This window comes from Podarcis gaigeae (assembly GCF_964106915.1).
Source record: "Podarcis gaigeae genome assembly, chromosome: 3".
NCBI lineage: Eukaryota > Metazoa > Chordata > Lepidosauria > Squamata > Lacertidae > Podarcis > Podarcis gaigeae.
In genome coordinates, this window is record NC_139680.1 from 32,274,769 (window position 1) to 32,295,873 (window position 21,105).

At 43.1% G+C, this 21,105-nt stretch overlaps 1 protein-coding gene across 3 annotated transcripts; it reads right to left on the reverse strand.

Annotated features, from left to right (window-relative positions):
- Positions 1-453: 453 nt before the first annotated feature.
- Positions 454-19,603, reverse strand: KLHL31 (kelch like family member 31). 3 transcript variants are annotated; one of them, XM_083730348.1, is made up of 4 exons: positions 19,383-19,561; positions 17,317-17,460; positions 14,205-15,408; positions 454-2,971 (listed from the first exon to the last, which is right to left on the reverse strand). In XM_083730348.1, the coding sequence occupies exons 3-4, from the start codon at positions 15,374-15,376 to the stop codon at positions 2,239-2,241; spliced, it is 1,905 nt and encodes a 634-aa protein (XP_083586474.1). In that variant the 5' UTR covers positions 15,377-15,408; positions 17,317-17,460; positions 19,383-19,561; the 3' UTR covers positions 454-2,238. The 3 variants fall into 3 exon arrangements, with proteins under 3 accessions (XP_083586474.1, XP_083586473.1, XP_083586475.1); XM_083730347.1 differs by lacking the exon at positions 17,317-17,460 and having other exon boundaries at positions 19,383-19,603; XM_083730349.1 differs by lacking the exon at positions 17,317-17,460 and having other exon boundaries at positions 19,488-19,576.
- Between the last annotated feature and the right edge of the window lie 1,502 nt (positions 19,604-21,105).

The following is a 21,105-nucleotide window of genomic DNA, read 5'->3' on the forward strand; positions in this document are numbered from 1 at the left end:
TGACTTGTGTAAGAAATGCCTTGATGGATCAAACAAAGGTTCTAGTCCAGAATGTTGCAAGAATCCCAGCAGACACCAGGCATGGGATGGCAGCCTGACTAATAGTAGTAGTAGTAGTAGTAGTAGTAGTAATTTATTATTTATACCCCGCTGGGTTTCCCCAGCCACTCTGGGCAGCTTCCAACAAATTATTAAAATACAGTGGTCTGTTAAACATGAAAAGCTTCCCTAAACAGGGCTGCCTTCAGATGTCTTCTAAAAGTCTGGTAGTTGTTCTGGTGGGAGCGCATTCCACAGGGCGGGTGCCACTACCAAGAAGGCCCTCTGCCTGGTTCCTGGTTCCTAGTAGCTCTTGATTTTAAACCTATCAGAGCCTACGGTCCCAGCCCCCCTGCCATGATACTTAGCTTGGGGACGGTCTGCCCATAGAGCCACTCCTGATTTATTCTACTCCTCTCTCTCTCTCTCTCTCTCTCTCTCTCTCTCACACACACACACACACACAAATAAATAAACAAAAAACCCAAAATAATTTGGGTCATTTTTTTCTTGCAGATTGTAAAGAGACAGAGATTATTTCTATTTTTTACATTATTGGTTTGAAATATGACTCAGCAACATGGATAGGGCCATTCAAGTATATAAATGGGAGGGGGGGGAGTTAAAGCTGGCTATTCTTCTTCCATACTACATAATATAAGCAATTCAAGTGGTAATGCTTTATTAAATTAACAATAAGGTGTTGGATTCCCAAAGTTTCCCCTGTCATTCTACCCTAAACAATACTACTTAAAACTACCTTATTGGACCAAAGTGTTTTTTCCAATTTCAGCTTACCTATTACTATGAGCCATTAAGCTTACATTTTAGAATACCACGTGGTTAGCTTTTGTTTTTTTAAAAAGTAATGTACAAACCTTTTTTGTTGTTGTTATAGATCTAATGCAGTAATGTTTACAAAAATGCTGTAATCCCCCCCCCCCCCAGTTTTTAGATTTTTAAAAATAGCTGAATGGTATGACCGAGATGAATTTCAATTCAAGCTGCAATCCTCTGCTCACTGCTACAGAAGTAAGCTCCATTAAGCTCAATTGAGCTTACTTCTGAATACACAGGCAGAGCATTGAGTTCTTGGAATACAATCAGGAGCTGTCAAGATCAATGGGGGCTTTGCCATTAACTCAGTAAGCCTTCACAGTGAAAAGGCTGTTTTTTAATAGCAGCTCCTACCTACTCTTCATCCTATGGAGTGGCCTTCCTTAACTTGGTGTTAAGGAAGATCCAGTTTCTCAGTCCACCAGATCTGCAGCCCAGCTTGGTGGCCTGTGCTGGCAAACTCTTTGTGGTACAGCCCCGGGGGCGCCACCTATGCTCTTCCTGCCCCAATGTCAACCACGGAAGTTCTTCCAAAAGTGGCCCAAATTTGAGCATAAAGGCGCATGAGGTTAAGCCTATTTCCTCCCCCCAAAATAGCTCAACAACTCTGGTCAATCCAATGAGTATATCACTGCCAGTTTATTTATAGTGGGAGTAGATCACAGTCTCTTGGAAGTTGGACGTGCCTGATCTATGTTAATTAACCTAGAGCAGACCTTTTAAGTGAAAATGATGTTATTAAACTGGAGAAAGCTGGCCAAAGTCTAGAAATGCCAGAGTTGAACTTCTGTAGGTCTGCTGTCTCGCCCCTGCATGGAAATTATTGAAGGAAGAAAATCTAATGCATATGCAGGTAACATTTTGGGCACCCTGGCATGTTTGACATAGCCCTATGCATTGCAGCCCAAAGAGACTTTAAAATATTAAGTGGAATACAAATTGATTAAAGAAAAGAATAGTCCAGGGATAACGGTATGTTAGTTTTACATAGCAGGTGAGTACTATATTTTCAAATATATGTTGGATGTCTTTGCCTATCCTCTTCTAGGCCGAAGCTCCAACTCTTGAGAACTTTATCCAAATAAACTGTGCAACCTGGGAAGCAGCTCTCGAAAGAAGCGAGGTACTTTTAATGTTTAAAGTCAGAGGCCTGTGGCTTTGTCCTGACGTGGCAAATGCCTTACATTTTTTAAATTTCTCAGGTCATACCATGCATTTCCAACGACATGAAAATGGGCTGGTTTTGCAGAACCGAAATTCACTGGCAAGCAAAGGTCGCCTCCCCCACCCCACCCCCACCCCTTCCTATAGGCACGTAAAAAAGGGTTAACCTAGTCTTTCTAAACCTACATTTTAAAATACTTAAATACTGACTGGCACTGAAGATACTGAGCTAGCCCTGGATTCCCGGGTTTTGGTATTGGGCATGGCAATGGTACAGCATGACACTCCGACAGTGGCCTCCGGCAACTCATCCTCATCGGTCCATTCATTAAGACCAGGGTTGTAGCACTGAATGCATTTCTTGTATTTCTTTTCTATTTCATTCCAACCTCCCACCAAGTAAATTTTCCCATTGAGGATGGAAGCGCCGGCGGTGCTCACGCCAGTTGGGAGAGGAGTGGCGTAATTCCACTGGCCGGGGTAAGAACTGTAACACTCCACAGGAAGCACGTCTACCCTTTCCCCTCGGCCTCCCAGTTGGGACCCTCCCATGACATAGACCTTTTCCCCAAGGGAAGTGGCGCAGTGCCACCCTCTCGGGGTACTCAGGCTGGGCTTGTCTTGCCAGCTGTCGCTAGCCGGGTCATACATGCAAACCGAGCGGGAATAAGCGTTATTGATGTAGCCTCCGGTGACCAGGATTCTACCATCTATGACCGCGCTAGCATGGCAGCACCTAGCCACCTCCAGAGGGGCTTTCATTTGCCATTGATTAATTGCCGGGACATAACATTCAACCGAAGAGAGACACCCTTCCGAGTTGCGGCCGCCCACTGCGAAAAGAAGACCGTTGAACACATTCAGGCTGAAATGGGTGCGCTTTTGATTCATGTTGGCCAGGTGTATCCATGTGTTGAAACGAGGGTCGTACCTGGAAGAAATAGGGAGGGGGAAAGGATTACTGCTGAGATCCAGATACAAACTTCGTCTACAGTTCTAAGCCACAACATTTGTATTTTTCTGTAGCTGCCACTCTCTTGTTTGCTACTTTTCTCAGAAATGAAAACTCCCAAACATTGCCATTATTAAGGGCTAAACTAGATGCAAGCCCATTATCGGATCTTAGCTTTTCCCAAAACTAAAAGCAGCGATCAGCCCAAAGTCAATCATAATAATAATTAAATAATAATAATTTATTATTTATACCCCACCTATCTGGCTTGGTTTCCTCAGCCACTCTGGGCAGCTCCCAACAGAATATTAAAAGCACGATAAAACATCAAACATTAAAAACTTCCCTAAACAGGGCTGCCTTCAGATGTCTTCTAAAAGTCAGATAGTTGTTTATTTCCTTGACATATGATAGGAGGGCGTTCCACACGGCGGGCATCACTACTGAGAAGGCCCTCTGCCTGGTTCCCTGTAACCTCACTTCTTGCTGTGAGGAAACCTCCAGAAGGCCCTCAGTGCTCAGTCTCAGGGTCTGGGCTGAACGATGGTGGTGGAGATGCTCCTTCAGGTATACTGGGCCAAGGCTATTTAGGGATTTAAAGGTTGGGGCCATAGTGTTGACCAAAAAGGCTGTATTACTCTCTTATCTCCTGTACAGTGGTACCTCAGGTTACAGACTCTGCAAACGCAGAAATAGTACCTTGGGTTAAGAACTTTGCTTCAGGATGAGAACAAAAATCACACAGCAGCAGCAGGAGGCCCCATTAGCTAAAGTGGTACCTCAGGTTAAGAACAGTTTCAGGTTAAGAACGGACCTCCAAAACGAATTAAGTTCTTAACCCGAGGTACCACTGTACTGTTTTCCTAGTTGAAATCACCCCCTCCCCAAAACTGCTCATTGCTTATATGGCATACTGTCCAACTGTTCCAGAGCCCAAACAAAAACGAGCATCTTCCAGAATGTGCTCCCAAGTGAGTCACGTGACCTACGGTACACTGCGCTCTCAACATGAAAATTCACTTTTTTCCCGAGTAAGGTCTCACGAGGCACCCCCAAAAACATGTTTTTGGACACCATGGGAGGTCACGGCCCCCAAAAGTGCTTTTTCGGAGTGACAGCGTAGCACCCAAAATGGCCGCTGTGATCTTGTGTGGGGAAACGTGATGTCCCATTTTTTTCCTGGGGAACTTGGGAGGTATGATATGGCAGCTGGATGTTTCCTGCTATGGAGCAAATAGAAGTTTCAGGCAGGAGAGATGGTCGGCTGGAGTCCTGCACTACCACGTCTTTGCTCTGCTCCCCCCCCCCCCCGCAGTTGGCAGTCGGTTGGGTAGCCAGGGAAGGGGCGGAGCAACAGTTAGCAACTAACAGGGGTGTCACTCTGGCATGGGAAGCTTGTGCAGGGTCACAAACCCTGCCCACTGCTTTGATGAGAGAGCGGTAATTACATCCAGAGGGTGGCGTGTGGGAGAAGATAAAATCTTCCTTCCCTGATAAAGGTAAAGGGACCCCTGACCATTAGGTCCAGTCACGGACAGCTCTGGGGTTCCGATGCTCATCTTGCTTTATTGGCTGAGGGAGCCGGCGTACAGCTTCCAGGTCATGTGACCAGCATGACTAAGCCACTTCTGATGAACCAGAGCAGCGCACGGAAACGCCGTTTACCTATTTATCTACTTGTACTTTGACGTGCTTTCAAACTGCTAGGTTGGCAGGAGCAGGGACCGAGCAACGGGAGCTCACCCTGTTGTGGGGATTCGAACTGCCGACCTTCTGATCAGCAAGTCCTAGGCTCTGTGGTTTAACCCACAGCGCCATCAATGTCCCTTTCCTTCCCTGGTACTGTGGTCCTATTCATGCTCATACATGCATCTTCATAAGAAAAGCCCTTCTGGATCAGACAAAAAGCCTATCTACTCCAGCTTCCTGTTTCCCACAGCAGTCAACCCGATGATAGGCATGAAGGCAATAGCCATCTCCAGCTGTTTGATGCGCAGCAACTTGTATTCAAAGGCATACTGCCTCTGATCTTCAATATGGTATGTATATAGCCATCGGGACTTGCAGCCATTGATAACCTTGTCCTCCATGAATTTATCCAACCCCATTTGAAAACTGTCTAACTTGGTGGCCATATATCTTTGGGGAAACAGAACTTTCTGCATTGGGGGGGCCTAATTCATAACCGCTTGTACCACATGAAAGATGACTCATATCACAGCTGGATAGCATTACCTTGGTTTCCGGCATGGAGACATGTAAAAACAATGGACAAGGGAGTTGGCACTGAAAGAATGATCCCAAGGAAAGCATAAGAATTGCAATACTGGCTGAGCTGCTTGCTCAATAGGTCCATAGTTTAATCAACGAACAAAATGGGGAGGCAATGAATGACATGAACCATTTGACATGGCAACCAAAATGGTCAAAGGCCTGGAAACGATGCCTTATGAGGAACGGCTAAGGGAGCTGGGCATGTTTAGCATGGAGAAGAGGAGGTTAAGGGGTGATATGATAGCCATGTTCAAATATATAAAAGGATGTCACATAGAGGAGGGAGAAAGGTTGTTTTCTGCTGCTCCAGAGAAGTGGACACAGAGCAATGGATCCAAACTACAAGAAAGAAGATTCCACCTAAACATTAGGAAGAACTTCCTGACAGTAAGAGCTGTTCGACAGTGGAATTTGCTGCCAAGGAGTGTGGTGGAGTCTCCTTCTTTGGAGGTCTTTAAGCAGAGGCTTGACAACCATATGTCAGGAGTGCTCTGATGGTGTTTCCTGCTTGGCAGGGGGTTGGACTCGATGGCCCTTGTGGTCTCTTCCAACTCTATGATTCTATGATTCTATGGCATCAATTGTCTTAAATTATTGTTGTACTAGCAGCAGGCTGGGCTCAGTAAGATGTTTGAATCTCGCTTGGTAACAGCTCTGTAATAATATTATTTATTATGTACTTCATTACATATTCCCCCCCCCCATTATGTTCCAGTGAGCGATACCTAATTAAGTCATATTCAGAGTAGATATATTAAAATTATTGGGCTTCCTCTGAGTATGACTAATGTTGGGTATCACCCAGTAATTTGTTGCGTGTGAGTACTGGAAAAAGTTTGAGTTTAGTATGGATAGTGTATTTATTCTTTTGATTCTGGCATGTGGAAAATCAAATTGCTAGCTCACCAATAAAACCAAACTGAATGGACATTTAATATAATCTCACCTCTCTTAGTAAACTTATTTCATTTGTCCCTAGTTATTTCCCAGAAATGTTTGAAATACCAACTGACTATTGTATATGAATGCTAAGACAAAACATATGCATATACACATACAAAAGGAGAGATGAAGAAAGAAAACTTCTTCCTTGGAGAATGTTCTTACTATTTGTTAACGTCGTTAAAAGTACATGTCTCAAAATCTAATATTGGAAATAGCCAGAAATGGCACTTTGTGGAGTAACATATTCTAGTTTCATTACATTTTATTATATTCTCTGTGAAATGAGCCTATCTGTTATGTATTTATTCATTGCATTTATATGCTGCCTTTCTGCCAAGGCACCTAAGGTGGTTTATAATTTACTGTAAAATTGGGAGGAGGGGCAAGAGAAAGAGGCTGTCTGGTTGGATCACACAAGAAATGAGGGAGTATTTTCTATTGACTTTCTGGAATCAGAAATATGGTCCTGGCATGCTTGTGGCCACTGTAAACAAGTCTGGCTTCTCAAGTCATATTTACAATACCTTCATCCCTTTCCTAAAATGTCCGATAGCACTATGCATAATGTTTCAGATAACAGTGAGGAAATGGCAGGATTAAAATCCTGGCTTTATAGTAACTTCAGAAAATATACTAGCCCAAATGTTTAAAATTTGGGTAACAGAATCTTCCAATTGCAATATAGTTGCTGCTAGCCAGTCTGATTTGTAACATTTGCAATCTACAAAAACTTATGCTACAATGAACCTGTTTGTTATTAAGGGGGCCACAAGATTGTTTGCTGTTTTCTTGGCAACCGATTAATATGGCTACATCCTTAGAATTTGCCCTGTGAGAATAGGAATATTTGTTGCATTGCTATATGTTGCTAATTCTAAGAAGCAGGAAAGAAAGTATTAATTCAAAAGAAAATAATATCAGCCTTGTTGTTTAGTTGTCTTGCAAGGGCCTACGACTCTATAATAATATAGAATAAAATAAGGTTCCTCAATCTCTATATTCCTCTCTCTTCTGACTCTGCTTTCAGCTACAAAAAGAAAGAAAAAGTTTGTGACCTGCTTTAATTTGGACATAGTGGCTGTTTCCAGACAACTGCTTGCCAAGCATTTGCCAGATTTGGTTATACAAAGTTGATCAAGAGGTTAGACTATGTCAGCTATTTATTGAGTGTTGATTCTAAGTTGCATTTGGGGAAGTTATACAGGGTTGCATCGAGCAGTTGCTATCCCATGTTTCCAGGGCATTTTCCCATCATTTTTTATAATCACAAAAAGTCTGTTTCTGGGGAGAAGCAGCAGTTCAAATATGCCAAATGAACTTTACTTGCTTAACGTGCATTTGCCAGTATGTGACTGAATCCCCCCCCCAAAAAAAATACTCTGGATATATAAGCCTATAAAGTACTCTAAAGAATATACTGTAAATACATTTGCTGGTTCAAGTTATGAAATATATTATTTATATCCTGTAGCCACAATTGAACACAGAGTTAACATTTATAATTATATGTTCTATACTGGATTTACAAAATTAAAATACGGAGCATTCTTTTCATGTTTCATCTTTAGTGCCTATTGAATGATAACTTTACAACCAGAAGTAAATAATTTAATTTCAAAATTATCAAGCCTAAGCATGGCTTTAGGACTGATATAAAGGAAGAGCAATTTGATTTCCATTATATTCCCCTCGGTACATGATAATACTTAAGATTAGTGCTCAAAGCACTTCACTAGTCCTTTCAACAACCCTGTAAGGTACGCCAATATTATCATCCCCATATTTCAGAAAGAGGCTGAGACAGAGAGGCTCGTCTAACCACAACAAGTGAGTGGATGGCATAAACTCAGTCTGTGAGCAACTGTGCTGCAGTTGCTGAAATGAATAATGGCCATGACAGAGAGATCAGCTTGCTTCAAGGTACCTGTTGAACTAATGGCTGAGGTGAAATTTGAAGCATAGATGGCCTGCTAAACAACCCCATCTCTCCAGTACAGTTGCTATTCATGTGCCACTCCCTATCCCAGCAGAGCTAATAACAGCTGGAAGTGTGTGACTTACAGTGCTGGAAATGGCATGGGAGCAGAGGATTAAATACTATTCAAAATAGCACTACAGGGATTGTTCATTAGCAAAGCCAGCATCAAGGAGACTCCTCCTTGTCAGTTCTGCTCTACTACGAGCTCTTATGTTAAGCCGTGTAGATGGACTTTGCAAGATGGAATAGATGAAGGAAAGATAAATATGGATAGATACCTTTTAAAGCCTTTTAATGAGAGCTAGCATTGAGGGACACGGGTGGCACTGTGGGTTAAACCACAGAGCCTAGGACTTGCTGATCAGAAGGTCGGCGGTTCAAATCCCCGCAACAGGGTGAGCTCCCGTTGCTCGGTCCCTGCTCCTGCCAACCTAGCAGTTCAAAAGCACGTCAAAAGCGCAAGTAGATAAATAGGTAGATAAATAAGCGAGATGAGCGCTGCAACCCCAGAGTCAGCCACGACTGGAACTAATGGTCAGGGGTCCCTTTACCTTTACCTTTAACATTATCAGCATCACTTAACCCACCCCCCCCAAATATTCCAGCAATCTGACTGAATCCTCAGTGCATTTCTAAATGGCTTTTCTGCTTAGGGATGCTTGAGGCTTTCATTCAGTCCCCATTTTGAAGCAAACTGACTTGATCTGAAGTTCCTGGACACAGAAGAGAAGACAGTTCTCCTTCAGTTTTCGTACTTCGACTCACATCACCCTTTCTGCCAGTGTGTAACCGCCACAGGGTCTGGGTTGCTATGTTATGTGACCAAGCTGAATGGATTTTGGAATGTATTAAGTCTCCCCATCCTGCCCTGCCCCCACCAGTACCCCAGAACACCCCCTTTGGGTGCCCTGACTGAGCAGGGCTGAGACAGGACTTAGCCCAGTGTCTCTTTGGCTGAGCTACAGATACACCTATTCCAAACTCTGGTCATCCCAGTATACCTTGGGTTTGGATTGCTCCCAAAGTCCAATTCTATTTTAAAGGCTTGCTTTGTCTTAAATTAGGGAACTAGCCAGCAGTAGGCCTGTTCCTGAATAGAGTTTGGAATAAGGTTAGGTGAATAAGGAATAAGGAAGGTGAAATGTTAGAAGCAAAAAAAAAAATTGCAGCCTAAGGTGTGTACATTGCTTACCAAACCAGTGGTTGAAGTGCCCTGGATATTCCCATTAATGCCCATTGATGCCAATGGGCACTATTCTTCCAGGGGTAATAACAGCTGCTATCCACTTGGGGCAGTCCCATAGAAAATCCTGCCTCACTTGTCTGCTCCCCCCCCCAAAAGACATAGTAGACTGCTAGCAATGTGTAATCTCAGTAAAATCCATATCACCCCTTGAAGCCTGAAGTTGGAAATAAGAACAGTGAAAGGGATAGGATGGACCACAGTCTATAGCATCTTGATGGCTTCTGAGACTTTCAGACAGAAAAGAGGAGATATGGATTGTGTTTATTTATTAATGAGCTGGTTGAATGTAAAACTGAGGATCAAATTTGGCAAAATGTGAAGGGTGGGTGATGCTGGGAGATTGGCAACGTTGGAAGGGGGGGTGTATATTATATATTTATACCAAAAAATTCTAGGGGTTTCATTTTCATCTCTGCACACCGCACCAGTGAGGCTGAATTGTTGATTACTGGGGCCAGATGTCAGACAACAATGTTCAAGGCCACGTTAAGGAGAAATGCATGCATGTGGACTGGGAGGAAGCAAGATCTGTTTTTCTCAGGCAGAGTGTTACTCAAGAGGTATCAGAAGGAAATGTTTGAAAATGGATGAATGACTCTTATAGAGAGAGAGAAGAGGATTTACTCTACTCAACTGTTTTGAGGACAGGCTATAACAATGTATAAAAGCCATAGCAGAAATTGGTAATTGAACAGTTGATGTGTAAGGAGAAGGGATGAATGTATTTTCTTTTTGTTTTTTAATATTTTTTATTAGTTTTCCAACACAAATTAAAAACAAAACAACATACACACATAAACAAACAAAAACATATAAACATGTATAATTTCAAAACCTTTTTTTTCATAAACCTTACTTCTCGGACTTCCCCTTACCTCCCCTTCTCTGCATCCCTGTTTCAAAATTTCTTCAACAACCCTTCAGACCAATTAACTAATTACTTATTTTCTTTTTAAGTTTCTTCTCATAATTAATCAATCAATTACAGCTGTAATTCTATGAATGTATTTTGAAATGAGAGTTGGAAAAGTTATTTTATTGGGAGCACCAAGGGAAGGAGGAAAATAGAGGGGACATCTGGGGTGGGAGGAAAGTCAACGTTTAGATTTGTATTGAATTTGTATTAATTTGATGAGGATTTGTTAAAAATTATGGAATATCAATAAAAATAATTGGCCAAAAAAAACCCCTCAATGTGTCTAGCATCACATCTGGCTTGAACCTATGGAACTGTAAAGGCTCTCTGCATAGCTGATAGAAATGTGTCTCTATTTTAAATGTGTTGGATGGATATCTTTGAAAGAAACACATATCAAATACTATCCGAGAGTAGGAATGCCTGTCACGTTTAATGGTACAAGCATGGTAAAAACCATGCTGAAACCATCCATCTTTGCCACAACCCACAATCTATGAGAATCCAGACATAGGGGCACCTTGCTCTCCTGTGGGTGATCCTCATATAAGACTGGCATCCATACATGGAACTCACTAAGCCATTTCCTCTAGCATCCCTATAAATACATGGAAGAAATGAAGCAATGTTCATGACAGTGCAGAAGGGTTGCAGGAGGACTTGTCTCATGAGCATCCTCAGATTCACAGTGAGGAAGCTGCCTTATAGGCCAGACTGTTTACCCATTTAGCCCAGTTTTGTCTCCTCGGCCAATCTGCAATTCTTTGAAGTGGAGATGCCAGGGTGTCTTTAAAACATGTGCTGTACCCCCAAGCTCCAGCCGCTGCCCCAATTTAAGGGATTGTACACATTGCCTCTTTTGCTACACATACATATTTTGGGGGAAACTGTGAAGGGAGTTATTTTCTCATTCCATATGCTCTGCACGAATACTCAGCAAAAGAGGTACATGATGTGCAATCAAGACACTCAATGCAATTCTGCCTGGGAGCCAAGCATAAGTCACTCTGGCATTCTGGGAGGAAGAACAGGGAATTTATAATAAACAGCATAAGACCTGGGGCAGTAGTGCCACCAGCAGCCAGTGCCATAGCTATGGAGGGGCTAGCTGGATTTTTGCCCTGAGTGAAGCCTCCAAAGGGGCACCATTGAGACTCCCACCCTGTTTGTGTGTGCGTGCAAGTACACATGGGGGAGTTTTTGACCCGGATGGAATAAAGTCTAGTTTCGCCCCTGCCAACAGCCAAATCTACCTCACAGGATTATTGGACAAGGGGGAGAGAAATCATGTGCACCACCCTGAGCTCCTTAGAGGAAGGACAGGATAAAAAGTCTGTGTGCTTTTTTCCCTACCCATGTCCATCATGTTTTGAATTAAAATTGATCATGTATTCATTTATTCAACTCACCTTTCTTGGTGCTTCTGGCCTTCCCATTGGTGACAGTCAACAAAGTTCAATTCAGAGTAGACCCACTGAAATTAATGGGCCTAACTGAGTCATGATGATTAATTTTGGTGTGTCTACTCTGAGTAAAACTTCATTGAATACAACTCCCAAACTCCCAAGCCATTTCAGGCAGTGTTGAAGATGCCTCTCTTGCATCTGAATGACCAACTTGGAGGATGAGAAGGATTTGTTGTATAATTATTTATGTTCGCATTAAAAAAATAAAATAAGGGAGTTTATGGGCTGCTGTCAGAGATCAGCATTGTTGGGCACCTGCTAAGGCACAAACTGCCAGCAGGGGGATCACGGTCACCTCCTGAAACCTCCTCTTTGCTGCTTTTGCCTGCCATTGCCAAGCAAGTGAGCAGGGAGGAGCAAGAAGCAGCAGCATTGGCAAAGTGAGCAGAGGGAGCAAGGGCTCTTTGTTCTGCCTTCTTTCTGTGGGAGGTGATGTTGATTAAGCCCAAAGGGAGAAGGATGCATCAAGACAAGATGTGGGCATGGGTCCACTGAAGCTTACTGAGAACACCTTGTCCAAATGTTTTCCCCAAACCTGGATCTCCAGCACTGGGTGGTTTTCATGTTAAGATTAACATGGTCGCATCCCAGCCGACTGGATGCTGTGCTGAGTGGTTGGCCAGGCTAAGCAGATGGTCATGCCCCTTCCCAGGGCTGCCACGGATTGGCTCATTTGAAGGACAGGTCAGGCAGGAACCCGTGAGCCTCTGCGGCCACAGGAACAGACTGGGAAACAATCTAAACCTACTCATCTGGGGGAGAGAGGAGATGCCACACTGGGCTGCAACTGCCGCTCACTGGCGAGACAGTAAATGGCCATTCTGACCCAGCTCTGGCTGCCTGGTCACAAGAGGCTCCCAGCGCAAATCTTTCCACCGTACACCGTATGACCATCATTTACAGAAGCATGATATATAAACCACAAAACTGTCTGGGAAACACAGCTACTTCTACACCCTGTAAAGGTTCCTAGTTTAGTGTTGATGCAGTGCATGTTAGGAAATCAGTGATGCCATCACACGATCACCGCCCCTCACATTTGAGAAGCTCAGATGCATTAACCCCACACTTCTGTTATCATCAGATACTGGCTCCTGGTGTGTTTGTGGTTTTCTGTGCATAAAAGATAGTGTGTGTTTATTCTCCTGAGCATGGCCCACTGACAAGTTTAATATTGGCAAAATAACCCAAAGAGATAAAGAAGATAATGGGTCCTTATCCATGTTGTAGGCCAGGTGAGGGGTACCTTTGTCCCTCCACAGGTTGCTGAACCACAACTCCCAGCACCACTTTCTTGCTTGGACTAATGGGATAAACATCTGCAGCCCCGTTCCACACCCCAGTTGTAGGGTAATAAAGCAAATGCACTCGATACCTTACACTATTTAGAATCATAGAATTGTAGAGTTGGAAGAGACCCCAAGGGGCAATGCAATCTTTTGCCCAATGTGGGGCTCAAACCCGTCACCCAGAGATTAAGAGTCTCATGCTCTTACATATAGGCCAGTAAATATATTACTATGACAAAGAAAAGGAAAATGTGCCTGTCTAATCCTATTTCAAATTAGTAAGCCAACTGTGAAGCACCAACAGCTCTCGGGTGGAGAAGCATTTGAGTCTTATCCAACATGCATATCATCCGAGACATTTGAATTATTCAGGCATTCATAAGGGGACTTAAAGACACAACGAATGGGGAGCGTGTATGAGCCTGCTTGCGGTGTCCCTATTGTCTTCCATGGCTGCAGGAGGCTTTCCTGCAGGAGACAGTCACCCTTGAACATACAAATGTCAATGGAAACAGGGAGTGGAGCTAGCATGCTTGTACATGCTTTTTCCTCTTTGCAACATCCCTGTTGTAAACATATAAATAGGGACGCTGTTAATCTAACTTTGTCACAAAGGCATTTTTTCTGGCTGTTTTTCCCTTCCAAAAATAATAATTGACCTTTGCAGATACAGTGGTACCTTGGTTTAAGAACAGCTTAGTTTATGAACAACTTGGATTAAGAACGCTGCAAACCCGGAAGCAGGTGTTTTGGTTTGTGAACTTTGCCTTGGAATCAGAGCATGTTTTACTTCCTGTTGAGTGTGTTCCATTTGTAAATTGAGTCCCCCACTGCTATGGGAAAGCACGCCTTGGTTTAAGAACGCTTTGGTTTAAGAAAGGACTTCCGGAATGAAGTAAGTTCGTAAACCAAGGTACCACTGTATTCCCTTTCGGCATGGCTTGGATGGTGTTTGTCAATCACAGGCACCTATGCTAAAAACAACAACCTCAATCAAGATTGTTCTTCCGTTGCTGTTAATGCCTCTGCCTCTCCCTCTCCCTCCCTCTCCGGAGCTGTTATGTGCTGAACATACTACCTCTATAAATAACCAGTTACCTGCAGAAATTGCTGACCGCATGCTTAGCCTGATTCCTGGCATCATTCTGGTCTTCTCCACCTGCCACGTAGAGGAATCCATCCATCACGGTGACGCACTGGTTGAAGCTTTTAGCAGGCATCTCAGTAAGCCTCTTCCATCCATTGTCAGGGTCTCTGTATAAAATGTCTCTGCTAAGGGATTTCTCTGTTAAAGCTGGGCGTCCCCCAACCGTAACCAGGACCCGTAATCCTCCACGAATCCTTGTTCTCCTAGACTGCAATGTATTCTGGTGGTAGGGAAGCAAATGGTAATTCATGGCATCTACTAGAAGTCTATGGCAATCTGCATCTTGCATCATTCTTGGTACAGTCTGAACATAATTCACCAGGTCTTGGGCAGAGATGGTACCAAAGCGAATGTTGCTCAACAAATCCGCAGCATATTTTGCTCTTTTTTGGTCAAATTCCAGCCATCTCGTTGCAATTTGGAATGCAACGAGTTCAGAAGGCAACTGCAAGTCATCGTCTGCAAGAAGTTCATTGATCCGGTCAAAAGTGAGCTTTAAGAACTGATCCGATTCGGAAAACTCAATGAAGTTGTCTCTGATGAATTTCTGAGCTGCTTCCTTGGTGGTTTTGAGTCCATATGTCTCTGCGATGTTGGCAACATACGTGCAATTCTCCACGTTGATTTCTTGCATCAAAAAATCACTGCACATCTTCACAAGGGTATGAATCTGAAGGTAGATGGCTGTGGAGATGATGCTACCTATAGTATAGAGTGAGAGAGTGAGCTTTCCTGTGTAGGCATATGCAATGACAGTAGCTAGGCCCAGGGGAGATACATCGTTGAGGTCCACTCTCTGAGTTGATGGATCTTTCTTCAAGATGTTGTGGAAGTAGTCACTGCAGGAAGCCATCACCACTTTGTGGACATCAAAAGACTTTGTTTTGGTACCGATGACTAAATCACAGAGAAAGTTCTCCAGTCTCATCCTGCACAGCCCTTCCAAAAGGTTGGGGCTGTAGAGAGCATCAGAAACCTCAGTTGAGACACAGCTGAAGCCATTCCCCCCTTCCAAAAGGCCGTTCAAGCCATTCAGCTTGCTGAGAGGACCATCTTCCACGATGATGGTCAGCTCATTGATATCCACCTTGCTCTTTTTGACGTTCTTCTTCTTGGGCGCCATGACTGCAATATAATATCACAGCCAGGAGCTAGCTAGAAGGAGAAGGAGAAAAGGACAACTTTTAGACCCATATTTCAGTGCATTGGTTTTCAGCATCTCACTGAAAACGACTGCAAAGCATCCTTGCAAGTGGCAAACGGAGACAGAAAAATAAGAAAAGTGGAACAGCAGGAGATTGCGGAAAACGCCGCAATCACACACATCTGTAACCTCATGCAAGGTGAATAAATGTTGCTTGGTAAATGGTGGTTTGTATCTACTCAGTGTCTCGTGTCAAACTCGTACTCCCCAAGTGGTTTGTAAAAATATAATACCGAAAAGAACACACCCAAGTCGGACACTGAGATAATAGCAGGGAGCCCTATTAGTAGTTTGCTGTGGGCCAGAATCTGACTCATGCCAGTGAGTTGAGCTTTTAGAGTTGTGGGTCCAACTCAGCGGAACTCCCTGCCACAAGAAGTTATACACGGGCACTATCCCTACAGAGCTTCAGATGCCTGGTCAAATCAGTTTTTATTTTTGAAGGCTTTTTCACCCTGAATGCTTCCGAGATGTTTTGCAGCATTGTTTTATATAGGCGGTTTCAAAATTAGGTTTAATTTCTGTTTTAAGTTATGTATATCATATATCATGATTGTAAGCTGCTTTGGGACCTACATAAAGAAAAGGGGGTATATAAAATTTTAAAATAAATAAATAATCTCTCAGACCAATCTGCTTCACAGGGTTGCTGGGCCCATAAATTGTGCAATGTCCTTGAGCCCCATTTTCTTCTTTTTTCTTTTTTTATAGTGTGGACAAGCTGACCAATAGATAGGATTCGCAGCCCAATCCTAAAGCACATTTAGTATGAAGCAAGTCCCACTGGCTGAAGTTCCAAATCAGTATGTTTCAGGATTGGGAGTGTGCATATTTATTCACTTAAACTGGAGACTGCCACTGTCCTTCATATGTAAGAACAGACTGCTCTTCTCTTTTGTAGATAGACTCAGCGGCCTGAGGGAATTATTTTCCTCCAAAACAGCATGACTAGACTAAGAGATAACAGTGAAAAAGAAACATACAATTTTGAAATAATAAATCAAGTTGAAAGTTGTGGCTCTTTTACACCTAACTACTACTGAATTGGATAGAACAGGCCCACTATAGTCTTTCAATCTGTTTTGTTGTACATAAAAAAGCGTTTATTGTATTTTTAAAAAATAGCCTGGGGAGAGGGGAGATTATTGGGTTGTTTTGTTTTTAATTATGTATTTTGTGTTTTATATTGTTTAGGGCGGAATACAAATTTACTTACTTACTTACTTAATAATAAAAATAATAACCTGTTTTAATTATTGTCAGGACATTTTATATACAGCTTAACATCTTTGGTCAAAATCCTTAAGCAATTTACAGAAATTATGAAACCAAAATATGGTAAATGGTATACATTAAAATAAGGTGCAGAAAGATAGTAATACAATAAAAGCGCTGTAAGAAATCAAATAATAATACAAGAACAGCATAGACGAATTTTTAAGATGGGTTCACATGACAATTTTCCTCATGACAAGTAATGTTTCTTCACTCCTTGCCCATGTGGCAAGCGCCATACAACACTGAGTACAGCACATGTTTAATTTGCATTCAGCTGAAATCGACAACCTCCCTTGTTTTCAGACCATGTAGTAGTTGGGGATCTGAAATGGTATTAAATTATATAGAGCTCCACCAAAGGACCAGGAGTACAGGGAAGCAAAACAAAATCCTACTTGTATTGGCAGGAGAATGGTTATGGATGACCTCAATATTTATTTGCACCTGCCCCACTGAAATCAACAGAATTTATCTTTTGAGCAATTGCAGACCAGCCTAATTTACAGTTTGTCCCCACAAAGCACTGGCAGATTTGTGCATTTTGGTTTTCACCAAACCAGCTTTCTGGTCTAAACTCTCACCATGAATTGATCCAGACTTCCAGCTGAGTACTCTGTCACATGACATGGGAAACTTTCCTGAATAATTCAGTCGCTTCTTCCTCCTCATAAGACAAGTGCTATGCCAGCCTCAAACAACACTGAAGGGCACCAGGCTGGGTGAAACTGTTGTAATGCCAAAAGCAGAAAGCCAGCAACCCACATTATCGCCTACAACTCAGGCCTGTAGGGTTGGTAGGGGACCAATGAGAAACCAACCTTCCAAGTGTCCCTATTTTCCAGGGACATCCCTGATTTAGAGAAGTCATCCCGGTTTCTGATTTGATCCCGGAATGTCCCACTTTTCCTTGGGATGTCCCTATTTTCACTGGAGAAATATTGGAGGGTGTGGAGTTATGCGATCCCTGAGCTGTCTGAAGACAAGGGAAGGTTTTTTTTTAGGAAAGTTTAATGTTTTATTTTGTTTTTATATATGTTGGATGCTGCCCAGAGTGGCTGGGGCAACTCAGTAAGATGTGTGGGGTATAAATAGTAAAAAATATCATTATGGAATGGGACATCCCTATTTTCATCGGAGAAATGCATAGCTGTCAACTTTTCCCTTTCCTTGCGAAGAATCCTATTCAGAATAAGGGAATGTCCCTTAAAAAAAGGGAAATGTTGACAGCTATGGAGAAGTGTTGGAGGGTATGTGACAGAGTGAAGCATCACCTACATGGATTTGGATGCTCTAGATAAGGTAGACTAGGACCTGAGTTCAAATCCTCTCTAAGCCATAGAGCATAATTTTGGACCAGTCACTCTAGCTCAGCATAACCAAACCCCAAGAGTCAGTCCTGAGGATAGAATAGTGAAGGGAGAAGACATTTGATCCACATTTGATCTGCTTGGAGGAAGAGGAAAATCAAGATGTAATGAACATCTTAGATCAAGCGAGTGCATTGGCAGCCCGAACCAAGCCCCTGCGAGTCCCCTTCAAAGAGCAATGCCAAATGTTAAGGAATGCTGTATAGTGGAGTACCATCTGCATTAGCTCTTTCTTGCACACAGTTTTTAAAAAGCACGAGCCATTCAGCATTTTAAGTATAGAAAGGAATGGTTAGTTCCTCTTTCAGGGGGAATGGTGTCCACCCGTCACCCAGTCCCTCCTGCTAGGTGGCAGCTATGTGCAAGCCAGCAAGATGATTGTGTGTGTGTTAGAAGCATCAGCCATTGCCCGCGTACCAGAATGAGCAGAGGTCCCAGAATGTCACTTTGCCAAAGTGGCGGGTCAGCTGCTCCCCCCCCCCCCCCAGCTGCATTCCTCAAGCTGCATCTGTTGAAAGCTATCAGGGACATTTCCAAGAATAGCATCGCTCTCTGGGGTCTCTCAAAGCCGCTTGCCATTTTAAGGCACGTCCAGTTTAAAGTGCATTTCGTGCTTGGGGTTTTAATTCTTTTTAAGGGAGAAAAAAAGAAATATTGCCAGGTATACATTTGCAGCCCTTTCTGTTCTCCGTTACTAAAAAAAAAAAATTCTGTTTATTTCACCGGTACAGGTTGAAAATAGCCAGCATGCTTTGGATATGTATCAATTCTCTCTTAGCTGGCTATGCTGATATTCCTTTGGTAAGTGCAATGAACATTTAAAGACAGCCAAGTATCCTTTACATATTTAAAGCTTAATATGAGATCTATGTAAGGATTTGTAGCTCAGGTTTTTTTTAAAAAAATAATAATTTAAAAACAAATTTTATCAATATTTAAAACCGTTGTTTTTCTACGACATGCTAGCAGGGAAGTGCCGCCAGCCCTGTGAAATTTTAGCAGCAAAAGTCCTTGCAGCTTTTTCTTGGAGCAAACTTTCACCACATTACTTGTCAAAAACTGTACAGGAAAACACACAGTTAAAGGAAAGCCTTTGCCAACTTCATTTTCCTCCCCATAGCTATAGCTGGCCACGTTAAGTTTGTAGCCTGGAGGCAATTCATCCCAGGGCATTTTCAGCTCTTAAATAGAAGGAACAGCACCACCCCACTGCCTAGGAACGCTCAGAAACCCAGAAAGCTAATCAGCTCAATAAGAACAGGATTAGAGAGCAGCCTTACCCTTCTCAGCAACAGAGTCTTCCCAGGACTGACCAACACAATGTCTACGAGAATATTTCTTGAAAAGAATGAGAAAAGGCAGGGGGAAGGGGAAATGGATTTCACCTGAGAAGTCCTAGCTAGCCACAGAAGTTTCAAGTGTGACCCTGCTGCCACTGTGGATGAGAGAGTCTGGAGCCTGCGCTCTGGGGCACTTTAAAAATGACCCCTCCCTCCCATCCTTTCCTGTCACCCAAAAGGGTTTATGTTTCCTCTGCTTGCTTGGCTTTGAATCTGAAGTCAACTTAACTGGACGTCTACAGGATAATAAAATGAGGGTTAAGCTCCTAGAAATTACATTCCTTCCATCGCTGCTGTACTATGGCAGGGTTACCGTTCCACCGTAAATGACTAAAAACATTGTCCTTAGAATAACTACATTTTTAAAAAACCTTTACCCCTCTGAACTTTGGTTAACTCCTACTGAAAGTTTCCCTGCTCCTCCCTTCCAGCAGGTTTTCACACACAGTGTTACCTCGGGTTAAGAACTTAATTCATTCTGGAGGTCTGTTCTTAACCTGAAACTGTTCTTAACCTGAAGCACCACTTTAGCTAATGGGGCCTCCTGCTGCCACTCTGCTGCCACCATGCAATTTGTTCTCATCCTGAAGCAAAGTTCTTAACTCGAGGTACTCTTTCTGGGTTAGTGGAGTCTGTAACCTGAAGCGTCTGTAACCTGAGGTACCACAGTACAGTGGTACCTTGGTTTAAGAACAGCTTAGTTTATGAACAACTTGGATTAAGAATGCTGCAAACCCGGAAACAGGTGTTTTGGTTTGTGAACTTTGCCTTGGAAGCAGAACATGTTTCGCTTCCTGTTGAGTGTGTTCCATTTGTAAATTGAGTCCCCCGCTACTATGGGAAAGTATGCCTTGGTTTAAGAATGCTTTGGTTTAAGAAAGGACTTCCGGAACGGATTAAGTTCATAAACCAAGGTACCACTGTAGACTGAAAGGCTGTAAAACTTTTTATGGATTTCGTTGTAAATTGGGGTGTATAGAGTATTAGGGGATGGGTAGTATCTCAGGTGAGGGACACATCATGCTTCTTCTCATGTACTTTGTCCCCTTTTGGTCCCCACCCTGCACTCAGCTCTCACCTGTGGCTACTAGAAGCTGTCAGCGTGTGACAATGGCCACACCCTGGGAATGGCTTCAGCAGGCTGGCTAAACAAGGTGAGGTCAGCTGATGGGTCTCAAACCCTTGGTGAGTTAGGGGCTGGATCTACAGTGATTTGTAAAAACACTAAAAAAAACCCACACATGTAATATAGCTCTCAATGCAATTTTACATTGGTGACAGATCACTGCTCTACAGCGCCCTCTGGTGCCACATTTTTATAACACATTTTAAACATTTTCTCTGACTAGTGTAGATCAGCCCAGGACTTCCTCTGCATGTGAAGGCAAGCTCCGACAGATTGAGCAGACAAGACCAAAAGTGGGTCCAATGGTCAAGAAGGTGGTTTATGCACATGCTGGAGAAGAAAGCGAGGGGGAGATGGGACCTGTCAACCTGGGAAGGTAGCCCAACCAGGAGAAGGAAAACTCCGATTCTAAACCTCTGCGGACTGGTGAGATATATTTTAGAGAAGAAGAGGCTATGGAGAAAATCCTACACAAAGTTAGAGTGGAATCCCTAAGATCATGGGTAGGCAAATTAAGGCCCGGGGGCTGGATCCGGC